The sequence below is a fragment of the Cololabis saira genome, chromosome 14 (genome assembly GCF_033807715.1).
Source record: "Cololabis saira isolate AMF1-May2022 chromosome 14, fColSai1.1, whole genome shotgun sequence".
NCBI lineage: Eukaryota > Metazoa > Chordata > Actinopteri > Beloniformes > Belonidae > Cololabis > Cololabis saira.
The window spans coordinates 15,896,448-15,913,683 of NC_084600.1; the positions used below are offsets into that span (position 1 = coordinate 15,896,448).

Genomic DNA, 17,236 nt, shown 5'->3' on the forward strand with positions numbered 1-17,236 from the left:
GACCGAGGCAGATGTGGAGAAACTACCAGAGGAGCAGAAGGTCCCCCCGACATTCTTCCTCTCGGGGGACAAAGTGGAAAGGATGGGCTTGCACAAGCACCTTGGAGTCCCCATTAAGAATGAACCAAACCGGTCTCTTGAGACGGACACCCAGAAGGACAGAACAGGCTCAAATGAATCTGTCTGCAATGGACATTTGAAGATTTTTTTTTTCTTTTAACCAGTCGGGGGTATTGGTAGACTTGTCTTTACCATATTGTGCTGGTGAGGTCTTATAAAGACTCAAGAAAACTTATAACACAATAAATAATTGTCTTCGTGTACAAGATCCAGCAGTGCTGTAGCAACATTACTTACTGAAATCTTTTTCCATAAAGAATGATTTCCCACATAAATTTGTAGAATTTAATATCATTTCAGAAGCCATTTTCTCAAAAATATTGTTTGTTATCTGCAGCATGAAATCTGGACTTGAGGCATTAACACTCATAACATTTAGCAGTTTTATTTGTGTGCTGAGGGTTTTTATAGAGGAGTTTGTTCAAATTGCATTCACAGCCTTATTTATATAGAACATTGCATCTGTGAAAACATGGTTAATAAAGACTTCTCATGAGTATTTTTCAAATATTCCACTGTAATTTTAGAAGTAATTAAAATAATTAATGTTCAAAACGGCTTCTGTAAGAGCCATTGAAACATTCATTTTGAACTCAGCTGTCTCAAGTGTTCAGACTGAGAGAACATTTTCTAAGTGGAAGATGTTCATGCACTTGACTCAGAAAACCTTTTACAAGATGTATTTTCTTTTCATTTGTTTTCAATACAGTTAATTACATATGTCATCTAAGAAAAAAAAATAAAACAGAGCAGCCTCTTGATTCTGAAATGTTTAAGGTCCAAGTGGGTGAGTTTCTGCTACTATGTCTTTTAACAGATTCCCTTGATGGACACCTCCGATCCTTCTTTTGCTCTACTTTGCCTTTAAGGACTTTAATCAAAGTACTACGTTCTAAAGGGATACATATCAGTATGAGGTCACAACATTACCACATCCCTCCGAAATAAAAGAAAACAAATTGCTCTCATCCTCTATCCTATATCACTGTACATGTATATTCCTGTCATTTTTTGAGATGATTATAAATACATTTTGATATAACCATACTAACACTTTTAAACAATATGACTGACACTAAAATGTATTTTTGTTATCGGAATACACCACAAATAGAATAAATTTGATTACATGTTAATGAACCCCCAGGGAAAGTGGCAAATGGCAGGTATAAAGAACATGATCTATCTATCTATCTATCTATCTATCTATCTATCTATCTATCTATCTATCTATCTATCTATCTATCTATCTATCTATCTATCTATCTATCTATCTATCTATCTATCTATCTATCTATCTATCTATCTATCTATCTATCTATCTATCTATCTATCTATCTATCTATCTATCTATCTATCAAAGACATTTGCTATTATATTTATCAATTCTCATTTACTTTGTTTACGATGGTACATTTATTATTTAGTGATTATTATTGTTCTTTTTTACGTTATTGATGTATTGCTCTGCTATTTTATTTTTATTTTTTGTGCTTATGTTTGAAATAAAATATATCAATCAATCAATCAATCAATCAATCAATCAATCAATCAATCAATCAAGCAATCAATCAATCAATCAATCAATCAATCAATCAAAGAAACTATTAGTTTATAGTGTATGCATTTGAAACACAAATATTTAATGCACAAAATGTCCCATCACTGCAAAAAGAGTAAGTACACAGAAATATATCAATAATCCCAAATGTAAATGACTAAAAATACTGATAAATGTATAGAGCCACTTAAGCATTCCCTCAAAATTCAATCTCTAGACTTTAGAGACAGAATCAAATTATTGATATACCTTTTACAAAATATCTGCTTTTACCCCTCAGCTGGTAATATTGCAGATACAGTGTTTGAACACCCCAGGGGGTGAGGGAGTCACGGGCAAACAGCAGTAGTAGCAAATAATCTCAGCATTTGCCCTTTTTCACCATTTCAAAGAATAATATATTAAAAAAAAAAGAAGAATATTCACTTGACTTTATTGTACCCCTGTAAATGATGCACTGTGTGAGAACAAATGAAAATTAATAGTGTAATAATAAAATAATAATTACAAATTCAACATTTTTGTTCCTGTCAGAGACACCATTACAGTTTTGGACGGTGTCTTAAACCAGTCAACCCTTCAAGACAAAACTCAGGGAGACAATACAAAAATCCAGGTTTGCATATTTCCGCTTTCCCGTGATGCACTGCGCTGTTTTGTGGCAGTAGTATTTTGACATACTACTTTATTTACTGAATAAATACACAATAATTTTAAACATATGTAAGTAATTATATTGATATTTTCAGTTGGAACACAAATTAAAAGTTTAGGAAAAACAGCACAGCTCCGATGTTACTGCTGTAAACCGTAACCACGGTAACGAATTCTGACGTCACACGCGGGAGAATAAACCAGCATTAAACTGTTTCCGGTTTACTAAGTAACACAGTGAAATCTGATAAATATGGAGAAACAAAACTCTGGAAAGGAAAGACTCATAGTTCCTACCGATTTCACTTCACCAGCACTTTCAAGTAAGTTTTAAGTCCTTGCTGCGTTGTGGTTTTGCATGTATTGACTTCGAGATTACCATAACAAAGTGAGATTATTTAACTGTAATCCACTCATGCATATGTCTCCACGTGACAAAAACGTGATTTTATGTTGTTTAGGGAATACTGAGTGGGATCTTGTTCCCCCGTCGCACTTTGCAGCGAGTTCCCAGCAGACTGGTGCAGCACAGTCCTGGATAAACCCAGTCACACCAGGTCCTGGTCCAACCACTGCAGGACTCAATATCAGGCAAGACCAGCAACACATCTGGGAGCTGAGAAAGGAAAATCAGAGGATGACGATGCTATAAGAGTATCCTAAAAGAGGAAAGACCTTTGTAGATCACAAGGGAAATATTAGGGTGAGGTACCATACCTGTCAAGTTTTGGATTTAAAAATAAGGGAAATGTTTCTCCACCCGCTGTCCCACCAGCCCAACCGAGGTCCAGTATTACATTTTAAGACAGGTTAACAACAAATCTAAAATATCTATCTGTCAACCAATTACAAACTACAATTATGTGCTCAGAATTTGATAGTTCTACCTTTGTTGACCCTGAAATTCCTGACATTCCTATGTATTCCTATAATAGAGCCTAAATGAAAACACAAAAGTGAATTAAAGCACATTTATTTATTTTAAATATTTTTAGTTTATATACACATTGATTGTCTTCAAGTGAAACATTTATATTTTCTTTTATTTTGTCATTTTCACTCATGTGGCTCTCTGGCATTCACTGATTGACACAGACGCACGTTCCTTCCCCGTGAGAGACACTAACATCACCCATTCTGCTCATCTTTAGGAAAGTACATTTGGTTTCCCATTTTTAGAGATATTTACATGAAGTCTTTGCTTTTTTGGAGAAATATCTTCTCTCTCGTTACATCCATCCATCTCTGATTTGTTGTTCCGAGTTTGCTCCTGTTGTTGCCACTAACCTCGCTGCCACCCAGGCTACAGCAGGGAGCAGTTCTCGCAAAGCTGGTGACAATTCACTTCGGAGAAGCACAATAATGCTTTTTAAAAATTATTATATTATAAAATGGGAAAATACTAATACGGGAGGACGGCGGGAAAGAGGGGTAAAATACCGTAGGTTCCCGCCGGCCAAAACGGGAGACTTGACAGGTATGTGAGGTACTTTCACAGTCCATTATTTCATATGCACCTGCATTTCACATCTACCATTATTGTTGATCAGCAGGGTCGTTTGTGGGGTATAATAAAAGCCTGTCATCCTCACATGCAGATCTGCAGGGAGGAGTGAGCGGTGGCCCAGATGTGAGGCGGAGTGGCCCCTCGAGGCCGAGAAGCACAAAGCTGAAGCCCAGAGGTTAAAGGGGCAGGTGGAGGCCCTGAAGGAGACGGCAGAGAGGTACCGGGAGGAATTGAAAGGCAGAGACATCACGCTGATCAGGTATACCGTTTTTTTTACAGCATGTTATTATGCAGTCAAATGATCTTTCGGTTTGGCACACTTGGTTTTTGAGAGAGTTTATCTCGATAAACTTTGTGCAACAGACAGAACCACAAGGTGGAAGTGATGCGTGAAGAAATGTCAAAGACCAAGGCTGAACTCAGGCAAATCGGAGAGGAGCTCAATCTCAGTAGCGCACAGTCGCAGGAAATAAACTCCCAGGTAATGATGTTTACTCACCAAACATTTCATTTTGATACTTGCGTAGACAAGGCATCACTTGAGAGTAGGGCTGGGCGATATGGACCAAAAGTCATATCTCGATATTTTCTAGCTGAATGGCGATAATCCATATATATCGATATTTTTTCTGTGCCATAATTGGGGTTTCCCCCAAAGCATTATAGCATAGCATCTCTGTTAGCTTCATTTTTTTCTGAGGCAAACCCTTAAAAAAACAGTCAGTTTTAATACAAAGCCTTGCGCCAAATGTCACACAGGTACCTTTGTTAACAGAGGTCTGCACAATATCAAATTGTATAAAACAAATGAAATAAAAATAAACTGCCTGCATATATAGAATGAAAATGCTTCTTGAATAAAATAAAACAAATTTCCCTTTCCTGCATAACAATTAAATTCAAATACACTGTGCAATTAATACAATGTAGACAGTAACAGGCAGACTTTTCCACTGAGGTTGACAGTTGTGCAAATAACAAAACATTTGTGCAAATCTCAAATAAAACATTCAAGTCAATTTGTCACAAGATAAGCTATATCAAAATCAAAAAAATAAATAAATAAATAAATAAATAATTTTTTTTTTTTTTTTAAATCGATATAAACGATATTGTCTCGTACCATATCGCATTTGAAAATATATCGATATATATTAAAATCTCGATATATCGCCCAGCCCTACTTGAGAGTTACTGATCTCTTAGTCTGGTTGTGTGATGCCTTGTTCAGTTGTACAGATCTGCAGTCTTACTTATGGCATATAGTCAACTTTTGGTTTAACAAGGTTCCCTGTAATTAGTCTCATAAATGAAGATTCTTCTATGTTTTTAATATTTCTTTCTCTTCCAGCTTGAAACATTGAGAGCAGAGTCTGATGAGGAAATAATAAGGCTGAGAGGAGATGTAGAGAGGGCCAGAGTGGAGTATAGAGAGCTTGCTCTTAAGGCTGATTTGAGCAGGATTCAGGCTGAAGAAGAGGCCAAAAGGCAGGCTGTCGCACTGCTGCAACAAACGGAGGACATGAAAATGAAACAGGAGGTGCAGGTACGTGACACCGTCTCTGAGCCATGAAAACCTCTCATACAGATGAAGGCCATATATGAAATTCACTTCAGTTTATCTGTAGTGTCAGTTCATAGCAAAAGTCCTCCTGGGCACTTAACAGGGAAAGAGGTGAAATTAAGTTTAGTCCAAGAGCTCATCGTCAGCTGGCATCGGCTCAGCTGAACTAAGTTGTCTAAACAAAGAAACAAGTGAAGCGAGACCTTCACCTTGAGCCTCAGTAAGGTATCACACAGTTATTTATGTTTCTTAAACTTTCTCCCTTTTTGCCTTTCCTTACTTTCAGCTGCAACAGTTGAATGCCTCCCATTGTGCAGAATTGAGCGTGGCGAGAAAAACAAACGGTGAATTACAGGACCGCCTTCAATCAATGGCCTCACAAGTGCTGCAGCTAAAAAGCACTTTGACTGAGGTATCTACTGAGCGAGATGGGCTGAAAGAACATTTAAGGTGCCATTATCTATAACAAAAGAAAGTTAAGAATCTAAAACACTTTATAAAAGTCGGATTCACTGATTTTTCTGTCTTTTCTTTGTTTACCTTTTTTATCCATGTATATTTCAGTCAAATGAGACAAGCCTTTGAGACACAGTCTACGACACTGCTCAGCCTCAGAAATTACATCGGCCAGCTTGCCCCGGAGAAAGGAGAGAAGGAACAATTAAATGAAGCGCTTGAGGTGAAGACAGTATAAACTACGTTGAAAGAATAAGCCTACTGTGAAGCTGCTGCATGGGACTTTGAAATATTCTTTCCAACACAGTAAAGCAAGATTAGTTCAACAAATGATAAAGTAGCTTAAGAATGTATGAATGTGCATTTGTTCTGTTCTGCGTTTTGTAGAAGCTGAACAAAGAGAAAGCAGCTCTTCAGACGACAGCAGAGCTTTTGACAGTAAGACTTAACTCTGTGAACGAGATACTTGCTCTCCAAGAAGAGAAAATAATAAAGAGGGTGAGTCTTTCTTTCTTTCTTTCTTTCTTTCTTTCTTTCTTTCTTTCTTTCTTTCTTTCTTTCTTTCTTTCTTTCTTTCTTTCTTTCTTTCTTTCTTTCTTTCTTTCTTTCTTTCTTTCTTTCTTTCTTTCTTTCTTTCTTTCTTTCTTTCTTTCTTTCTTTCTTTCTTTCTTTCTTTCTTTCTTTCTTTCAGCATTGCATTGTTCATAACTCACGATGAGCAGCAGAGAGCTTCTTGCAGGCTGAGCCAGTGATTTTATTAGTTTTTATTTCATGTGGATCAATGAGCTGTAATATTTTTAAAGAATAGTCTTAGTGGGAAAATCTGAGAAAAATGTCTGCAGAAGAATCGTGTGCGTGTGTGTGTGTAAGAGAGAGATTTTCCACTGACTATTACAAAAGGTTTAATTCAGAGAAAGGAATAACTTCAAACAAGGTTGTGAAGCCCCAGATAATTCAGTCAATTGCACAGTGTTTGTCTGCTAATGACTTAAGATTGCAGTAATCTCCATGATTGCTTAAGATTTATAATTATAACTGTTAACATCTTGGTTTTAGTTTTTAATTTTGGAAACAATTAAATTGCAAGGTGAGACATTTTAAGAACAGAGAGCATCAATAAAACAGTTGGGGATGAGTTGCCAGTTTGCAGCTTTTAGTCATTTAGAGTCTCACCAGTTATGCAGAGTCATCACAGAAGAGTGCGATCAATCACTGATTTATATTTTACAGCGCGATATAACGGCCCTGAGCAGAAGGAAGCACACAGAGCTATTGTGAGAGATAACGACAACTCCTCTAACAAATGGTGCTTTGTTCCCCCAAAAGTTCGGATGTTGGATCATTTACTACTACTACTGTCATTTAACAGACGCTTTTATCCAAAGCCACTCACATCTGAGACACACACCATGGAGCAAGTAGGGATAGGGCCTTGCTCAGGGACACAGGGTGCTTCATCTTGGTTGCCATTCTGGGGCTTGAACCTGCCCACCTCTGTAGCCACTAGACTACCACCCCTTAATGGAAATATAAATATATAGTCCCCCCCCCCAAAAAAAAAACAAACAAAAAACAGCTTAAAAAAACAATATGGCAGTACTTGATTAATAGAAATGCTGGGTCCTTTAAGCCCCAACATGTAATAGCAGTAATTAAATGATTATAGCTCCTGACTTGGTTCATTTTGAAAATTGAAGCGTCTCCCTGGGACTCTGGGACTCGGGTCAGTTTCAGGGTTGCCAGCCAAGGGGGTGCAGGGCGTTGGAGAGCAGGTCTGTCTTAAAGGGGACCTATTATGAAAAACTACATGTATAAAGTGGTCTCCCCTCAGCCTGCCAACTCAGATAAGGAGGAAAGGAACCAAATCCTGCAGTGTCTCTACAGCCGCCCGGATGAGCCATCCAGTGTGATGTGGATCTACGAGCCGTTCAGATTCTGCTCCCGTCGTTACGTAAAGACGGGAGCGATTTACATCGGTTGGCCTCCGATGCGTGAAACCACGCCCACAACTAACTCCGCGGCCAGAGCTTCTGCCATTTTTTTCGTAGCGGTGTATCGCGTCATTCAGGCAGCCAATCAGCACAGAGCCTCATTATCATAGCCCCGCCCACTCAGAATCCTGCATAGATAATGAGGTTAGAGACTGGGAAGATAAAGACATGGTTTAGAGGCTGAATTTCTAATTTATTTAGCAAAAAAAATCAAAAGCTTGTTCTTAAAGACATTCAAGGCCTGTTTAAAAATTAAGTATTAGATGCCATAATAGGTCTCCTTTAAAGATCCTTAAATTCTGGGGCAAATTCCCTCAGTTGATGTGCAATTTTATAATCCTCTGAGAAATTTCCCAAACACAAGTATCTTCAAAGATTGTACTCTGGGAAATTGGTGTTATTTTACTATAAAAGAGGGTAACCATTTTAGAATTATATATTTTATTGGCCTATTTTTCCTTTGATAGAAGAATGATAATTTATTCATGAAGGCTATTGACTATGCTTTTAGTACCCCAGAACTTTGCACTGCTTTTACAAGAGGACAAAAAAAAAAAACCCACTCATCAATTTGAGGAGAGTTTAGATACTTTAGAAATGCTTTATAGTTCTCATATCACACAAGAAGCATTAGCTTGAAAGGACTTTTGTACCATTTGTGTGTTTCAGCAGACCTCCACCGATCCTCTTCGGAAGAATAGCTCTGAGGGCCTTCAAGTGCTTCAGCTGTGGAGGAAAAAGTGTTCAAGTTATGCGTCCAGCTTCGCTCAAAGGACATAGAGATAAGAAGAGAGAAGGACAGACTCCTTTCAGACGTATGAAAGCAGTTATTCATCGTTAAGAGTGCCGTAATATCATACTGGGTATGTTTGAAGGTGTTTAAAGTAATATTGTGTACTTCAGGTGAGATCCATGGAGCAGCAGCTCCAGCAGGAGCAGCACGCTGGCAGTGTGCTCCGACACAGCCTGCAGGACCGGATGGCTGAGCTGGACCTGGAGAGAGTAGAGAAGGAGGTTAGCACCGGAGCAGCTGATGGGATTTACAGTTTTGTCAGAAATTTTTACGACTCACAATAAACCAGAGTCTACTTAGGAAAAGCGTTGATGTTGTTTATCGTAGATGGCGCTGTCTCCAGAAAAAGCTCCCTAAGAACAGTAGAGATTGGAGAAAAAATAGCTACGAATCAACTAGGAGTCACAGTTTACTAAATAAAGCAGATTAGTACCAGCAGTGGTGGACAGTAACGGAGTAAATTTACTTGAGTACTGTACTTAAGTACATATCCAGAGGATTTGTACTTTACTTGAGTATTAGATTTATTTGGTACTTATTACTCTTACTTGAATACATTTCCAAGACAAATATTTTTACTTTTACTCGAGTAAATTTCTAGGAAGGCTGAAAAGTACTCGTTACTTTCAGGTCTGCTCTTTTTTCTTCTTCCCTAAAATCCTATTGGACACAAGCTGTTTTTGTCAAAGGAGGAGACCTATCACAGTGCACGCTCTCCACTGGGATGTACGTAAAGCGGAAATATGTCAAGCCTCCTCAAAACCATACCGCCAAAGTAGCCTGCGTTTGTCAAGACAGAGCTGCAACAATGGCTACGCCTGCGTCAGGAGAAGAAAGACAATCCGCTGAGTCGTCTGAGTCTGATAATGAGCCGGACTCGGAGCAGGGACTTTCACAAAATCCTTGGCCGTATCTTAACTCAATGTTTGAGTTCGACCGAGTAAAAAACGAGGGCACAGACAAACCAGACATTTATTTTCAAATGTTTATTGTGTCTGCCGAAGCAGAACTACCTCTCTGCTTTCAACAACTCAACATCGAATTCTCAGAAACAAGAGTTAAAAGATCCTTAAATTAATTTAGAAAAAATATAGTAATTTACTGATGTGGAAAGTAAGAAATTTACTCTTACTCTTACTTGAAGTAAATTTAAAAGCATTTACTTTTGGATACTTAAGTACCTTTTAAAAGCAAGTACTTTTCTACTCTTACTCGAGTAATATTTTGACTGAGCTACTTTTACTTGTAACGGAGTAAATTTTGACCAGTAGTATTTGTACTCTTACTCAAGTACTGGGGTCGAGTACTCTGTCCACCTCTGAGTACCAGATACTCTGTCATAGAGGGATGTCCGTTTTTCCGACCAGACGGTGAAGCAGAACTTGGCCAAAGTCCATAAAGAAAAGGCCGAGCTGAAGATGCAGAGCCAGAAAGCGGAGGCTGATATAAAAACCTTGACGGAAAGTCTGCAGAGGTAAAAATGATTTCATCATTATTTATTTATTTATTTATTGTCAGTATTTCATCATATATAATCCTAATATTTTGCTTTCGGGTTTGCAGGTTCAGTCAGGAATTTTACAGCAAGGTGGCACAAGTGGGTGCAGCCAAAGCAAAACTCAACACTTTTACCCAAAGGCTTTCTTTTGCCAACAGAAGAGTGGAGACGATCCAAGGTAGACTAACTGGGGATTAGTTCGCTCATGGCCGAGCTTTGGTTTGAACGGCAAACAAGAATGTAGGTGTTTCTTCCCTTTTACAGGTCTGGTCATGAGGAAAGCAGCGCTGCAGAAAATTGAGCAGGCCTGCCGACCGTCAGAAGATGATGGAGACAGGTACACGTTTACATTTATGTTATTCTTTAAAGAATGGGTTAGAAGAGTGAAAGCAGGATTATGATGATCATCTGAGCATATCGCAGTTTGAAAACTGTTTTCAAAGTCTCATTTACTCTGCCATCTTGTCTTTATTGTCCTGCAGCACGAGCCTCCAAACGGAGCACAGTTTAGTGTGTGAAGAGAGAGACAGGCTCACCCAGGAGCTCAAACGAACCCCGGAGCTCATCGAGAAGGCTCTGGCTGATCTGAAGGAGCAATGTGAGAACCTTTCACAGGTCACACTCTCCTTCTACACGTATGAGCTTCGTTTCACCCCGAACCTCCTCCACAGATGAGAGTAAAGTTCGGCAGCAGCAGCAGGAGCTGGAGCAGAGATGCACGGAGGCGAAGGCGGCCGGAAGTGACAGAGAGGAGGCGGAGCAGACTCTGCAGCAGGTCCGGGCCCAGCTGGAGGAGAGCAGCGGCGGCCTGGAGGCGCTCCGCCACGACCTGCTCCGCCAGCAAGAGCTCAGCGAGCAGGGTGAGACTGAACCTCTCTTACTGCCATATTTAGAGGAGCTCTTTATCGGATCATGCTTCACACCTGGGGTCACTCACAGCGTAATCGGCCTTGTGATCTGTAGCCTTGTATGAACAGTTATTAATTTGTACATGAAAGCTTCATTAAAGTTGCTTTCTTTACCATCTGTAATCATTTCTCCTTTTCCTACTGGATGTTTTGATACCCTTGAATCACACTGATAGTGAAAAGGATGAGGACTGTAATCTAATTGTGAGAATATGCAGAATTCTGCCTAATAAAGAATAGAAAACAGTTAATTATTTACAGGTTTATGGCCATTGCCAGGTTTTAGAAACCAATTTGTTGAGCTGATTTAAATTTTTTTTTTTCTCCCTCATGCAATAAGATGTAGAACGTTTTAAAATAATATGATTATGGGGGGGTGTCTCATCTAACAACGTGGGGCTGCCCGCAGATTCACCTGAATGTTACTCGGGTAGATTTTCTCAGGTGTTGGTTGATGCTACTTTATTAAAAATGGAAAAAAAAGGCCATTAATCATCCCTATTAGATGAATCGTTCTGCCTTGATTGATATTCTCACCTTTTCTTTGAGTAATTTGTTAGTTTTTTTTGTTAGTTTTTTTCGTCATTCAGTGTTTCCAGAACAACATTACAATTTAAGATAAGATAAGATAAGATAAACCTTTAATAGTCCCACAGAGGGGAAATTTGCAGTTTACAGCAGCAAAGGGGATAGTGCAAAAACAAGAGGCATCAATAGAAAAAGTAATAACACAGTAATAATAATAACACACTATAAACACTATAAACAGTAAACTGGTATATAATAATAATAATAATAATAATAATAATAATAATAATAATAATAAGAAGAAGAAAGATAAATAATAAGAAATACTAGTATATAAAAAGATAACAGACGGATATTTACAGATGGATATTTACATAATTGCACGTTGCAGTGAGTGAAAGATATTGCACATTATTTCCCTTATGTACATTTATTGTCAACTTATTTGCAGGAATACAAGTTAATGTATAGTCATATCATCTTGGTCTGAGTTTTGCTCCGTAGATGGAAGAACGCCTAATATTCATCCTTTAGCACTTTCTCTATTCCCGCCTGGTCCTGAGAGAAAAGTTAATTTTTCACTATGAAATGAAAATCTTTTTATCTTCTACCAAAATGAAAAAAAAAACCCACATTATAGCCTCTTTAATGACTCAGGAATTGTTTGATCCTTATCAGATGGCCCACGGTGGAGTGAGCGTGGTTTTCAGTGAACCTAAAGAGCTCTTTAGCTCGAGTCAGGTAGCTGAAATCCCTTCTGACGCCCTGCAGAGGGATTTCTGGGTCGGCTCCCTCGCAGCTCAGCTCAGTCATATGCAGACTTGCACTCCGGGTCGCTTGTTGCTTTCCTCACAGGAACGCTGTCTGGGAGTGCCATCCCTATGCACAAGGCACTCTCAGCCCAGACGCTTCTCACAGACTGTTTTACACTCCCAGAGCAGGAGCATCCCTCTCTGTCTCTCTGTACTTTGGACTGGATGTCCTGTGTGCACTTTGTAATTGAATTTGTCCTTTTAGAAACTTTTGGCTATACTGCAAGTCTGCCTTTTACATTTTGACTTCCTCTCTGGAACATAGTGAAGCGGTTGAGGCCAGTGACCTCGATTCTCCCTCTTCAGATGTTGATTCTCTTGTTAGTGACACTGCAGATTTGCTGCACTCAGCTTTAGATGCAGTAGCTCCTTTTGAGAAGAAGGGTTTCCAACCATAGGAGCTTAACTTCCTGGTATAATTCAGATATGTTGAAAGAAAAAAGCGCTTAAAATGGAAAGGTAGTGGTTAGGGCTGGGCGATATGGACCAAAAGTCATATCTCGATATTTTCTAGCTAAATGGCGATACTCGATATATATCTCGATATCTCGATATCTGCCATAATTGGGGTTTCCCCCAAAGCATTATAGCATAGCATCCGTGTTAGCTTCATTTTTTTCTGAGGCAAACCCTTAAAAAAAACAGTCAGTTTTAATACAAAGCCTCGTGCCAAATGTCACACAGGTACCTTTTATTAACAGAGGTCTGCACAATATCAAAATGTATAAAACAAATGAAATAAAAATAAACTGCCTGCATATATAGAATAAAAATGCTTCTTGAATAAAATAAAACAAATATCCCTTTCCTGCATAACAATTAAATTAAAATACACTGTACAATTAATACAATGTAGACAGTAACAGGCAGACTTTTCCACTGAGGTTGACAAAACATTTGTGCAAATGTCAAATAAAACATTCAAGTCAATTCGTCACAAAATAAGCTATATCAAAATTAAAAAAATAAATAAATATATTTTTTTTTTTTTTTTAAATCGATATAAACGATATTGTATCGTACCATATCGCGTTTGAAAATATATCGATATATATTAAAATCTCGATATATCGCCCAGCCCTAGTTGTGGTACTCTTGTAAGTCTGTATACGCCTATCGTGAATGGAAAGATAATCTAATAGTATATAATACAAAAAAGAAGCCATTCACAAAGCTAGAACAGCTTATTATTCATTGTTGATAGAGGATAATAAAAGTAACCCATGTTTTCCTTTCAGCACTGTAGCCAGGCTCGGTAGTGAAGGCTTTATGAGCTTCTTTAATAGTAGAATCATGAGAATTAGAGAAGAAATCAACCAGTCTGTTGTGGGTGTTTCTTCAAATTTAGCGACCTCCTCAGGCTGTGACTTGACTCTAGACTGTTTTGATCCTGTATACCGCCCTGAGCTGATCTCAGTCGTCAATAAAGCTAAATCAACCCCGTGTTTGTTAGACCCCGTCCCGACTCCACTACTCAAAAGTGTTTTATGTAATAATTGCTCGGGGGTTTATGTTCTGGGTCTCTGGAAAGATCCTAGACACAACTTCTGTTGTAATAGACGCTATATAAATAAAACTGAATTGAATTGTTTATGCACATTTGATAAAAGCATGTTAAATATATAATGTACCTGTATCAACACTACTTGATTTTAAGTCCTTGAAGTACTATATTCTAACCTGCTGTTGAAAATAACTCCTTCAAATAAAAGAAGGCTGTATGTTATGATCAAATTCGGGTCACAGACTCAAAATTGTAAGAAAATATGAATCATCTGAATTTATGTAGAGATGGGTGGAGGTGAGGTTATGCCGGCTGAATGCTGAGCGCTGAGTGACGCTTGCTGCAAACCGGGGCCCACTGAGGGCCGGAGGACGGTGTGTGAACGTGGCTGGACGATTGATTGGCAGCCTCATATGCATTTATCCTCAGCGGTTGAAACAACAATCGGGAGGGAAGTGGATAAAGATTTTGGGTCGACTCACTGCAGAGCTGATGAGCTAAAGCGTAGCGGGCAGGTGTGCAGATCGAGCAACAGCCCAAGAGCGCAGACACACACAGATGGACAGACGGGGCCGGTAATGAGTCACACGGGAAAAGGAAACGCTGGAACACAACAAACTAACCGGAGGTCGTGACACCGTGAACAGAAAAAACTCATTTGAATATATCACTCCAATTCTGTCGTCGTTTCACTGGCTTCCTGTTCAATATCGCATTGATTTTTACATTTTATTGCTGACTTTTTTTTTTTTTTTTTTTTTTTTTTAATAAATCTCTTTTATGGTTTTTTCACGTTTTAAATACAAACATAACAGTGAAACAAATACATCACACCTTTACATGCATATGTACACGTTCGGCAGTAATGTGATTAGCTCTTGCATCCTAGAGATACATATGATGTAGTATAGAAACATACTGTACACATACACATATACATATACACGTACATAAACACACACACACATACACGTCGGTTCTGTGCAACAAAAAAAAAGAAAAAAAAAAAAAGGGGGTGTCAAATCCTTTCCTTCCATTTGGGGTTAAAATGTTTCTGGTTTTGCCATCGGTCTATGTTTTATTGTTAAAGTGATCAATGAATGGCTGCCAAACCTCGTAGAACTTCCTCTCTTGATTCTTCAATACAAATCTGATTTTCTCCAGCGCTAAATGTTTTTTTTGCTGACTTTTAAGGCCCTAAATAACCAAGCCCCTAGTTATTTTAAAGAATTAACCCCCTACCTGCCAGGGCCTCCCTCAGATCATTCCCAGGGCCCGGCTTGTGACCAAAGGTGATGGAGCTTTTGCAGTCCGGGCCCCCAAACTTTGGAACTCTTTACCTGCTGAGATCAGCTCAGCTAAATCCCCCACTGCTTTTAAATCTTTACTAAAAACATTCCTTTTTAGAAAAGCTTTTATTGTGGTGTGAATATTGTTATTAATTTTAGACTTGGTTATTGCTGTCTTATGTTCTTATCCACTGTATTTTTATCGTGATGTATTTTATTGTTCTTGGGAAGCACTTTGTAAAGTTTATTATTATTATAAAATGCCTCAATGTCTGTTATACGGAGCATAAAAATCTGCTCCAGCATAGTTTAACCCCTGATGTGGATCTGCTCTCACAGTCTTACGGGAACGAGTCTCTGAGATTGAGGAACGATGCGCAGAGAAACTGAGAGAGCTGGAAGGCCAGGTGAAGGCTGCGAGGAGGGAACACACCAAAGCAGGTAGCTGCATCAGCGCCACCTCGGCCCACCGCCGCTCAGCATAACAGACAGGAGTTATAATGTAGACTGCTCTTTAATAAGGCGGAATTTGTTTGCATGGTATGATATAACCGCATGTCCCAGCGGCCTCTGACCCATCTGTACCGTCTGCTGCAGTTATGACTTTACAGCAGTTTCAGAGAGACGCAGCCCGGAAAGAAGATGAGGAGAAAGAGTCTCAACGTTTGAGCGACAACACAAACCTGGATGCTTTCAGAGATCACCTGACAGGGACTGAGAGAGATAAAGACATCCCAGTAAGAGCAGTTTAAAAACTAAACAGTTCAGGAAATGTTGAATTTGTGTCTTATAATGTGGATCTGTTCCAGGGTGACATAACGGCTCCACCAAACCCTGCTGCTCCCAGGATTCAACAAGAGCCTTCACAGAGCCGGCGCCCTGCAGAAGCAGAAGTCCATCTCTCTGCAGGTGCTAATAAATGTCAGTATTCTGCTTCTGTCACATAGTTTTTGTTTGCTTTAAAAGTCTTGACATTTACGTCTGCGACTGTCCGTGTCGTCTCAGAGAGGCTGCGGCGTGTTCTAGATGAGCTACACCCACTCGGCGCCTCGGTGGTGAACAGCTCTGAGGAATCTGCAGAGGAAGAAGGAGAGAGGGATGGCGTGAGACCAGCCGCGGTAGCTGATGCCTGAAGAAGAGTCACAGACGTAAGCCCAAAAGTGGGACGTGCCAGATGTCAGAGAACCACGCAGATGTGCGCCGGGAGTAATGGCTTGCTGGCCTCAGCACTGGAAAGACACTTTTTACAGAAGTAAACGTTAGATTCTGTCCAAACATAACCTGCATCTCTCTTAAGGACTACCAGACTTGAACATATGTTGATACTGAAACAGACTTTTAAACTATTGTTTTAAATAAAATTGGTGAAATAATAATTGTTTCGTCTTCAATTAATCTACGAATACAAACAATTAAGATCACATCTGCATAAACATGTTTTTACAGGAAGTACTCAGTTACTGAACTGCACTGTTGACGATTCTGTCCTGCTGCCGTTTTAACTTTCAGTGCAACTTGTGGTGAACGATTTTAGATGCTGTTTCTCTTAATTGTGTGGAGTAAACATCTATATTCAGTTTTCAATTACTGGACAATTGTAGTCAACCCAAAACTAGAGTTGGAGATGAGGTCGTAATGACCTCAGGGCATCGTGCTCCTCAACTGCTTGATCCGGCGTCACATACAGACAAAATAAAAAAGGTTTTTTTTTTTTTTTTTAGTCTCCTCAGTGTTTTATTAATGTTTTAATGCACCTGCTGACATACTTTGTGTTGGAGTTTATGAAACCAAATCAAACTTTATTTATATTGCACTTTTCATACGAGTAATGCAAAGTGCTTTACATAATAAAAATCAACATTTAACATAGAAAAACTCACACAGTCATGGTTAAAAACACACATCCTCACGTTAATACCCATACAGCACACATATACCCCCCTCCCCCACGTAGATATTAAAACATAATCAGGAACATCATAAAAATAAAGAATAAAGAACATCATGAATAAATAAATACCTAAATAAATACCTGGCCTGACGCTGAGGTG

The 17,236-nt window shown here is 38.9% G+C and overlaps 1 protein-coding gene across 1 annotated transcript; it reads left to right on the forward strand.

The window, feature by feature from the left end:
* The first annotated feature begins 2,525 nt into the window (after positions 1–2,525).
* cchcr1 (coiled-coil alpha-helical rod protein 1) lies at positions 2,526–16,549 on the forward strand. Its single transcript, XM_061739918.1, is given in 20 exon segments — positions 2,526–2,658; positions 2,797–2,926; positions 3,934–4,101; positions 4,206–4,323; positions 5,194–5,388; positions 5,693–5,856; positions 5,971–6,085; positions 6,250–6,360; positions 8,526–8,583; positions 8,586–8,668; positions 8,757–8,867; positions 10,014–10,120; positions 10,210–10,322; positions 10,409–10,481; positions 10,627–10,742; positions 10,816–11,004; positions 15,525–15,626; positions 15,783–15,922; positions 15,995–16,094; positions 16,191–16,549. Coding segments are annotated over 20 exon segments (2,391 nt in total). The 5' UTR covers positions 2,526–2,588; the 3' UTR covers positions 16,319–16,549.
* Positions 16,550–17,236: the final 687 nt, after the last annotated feature.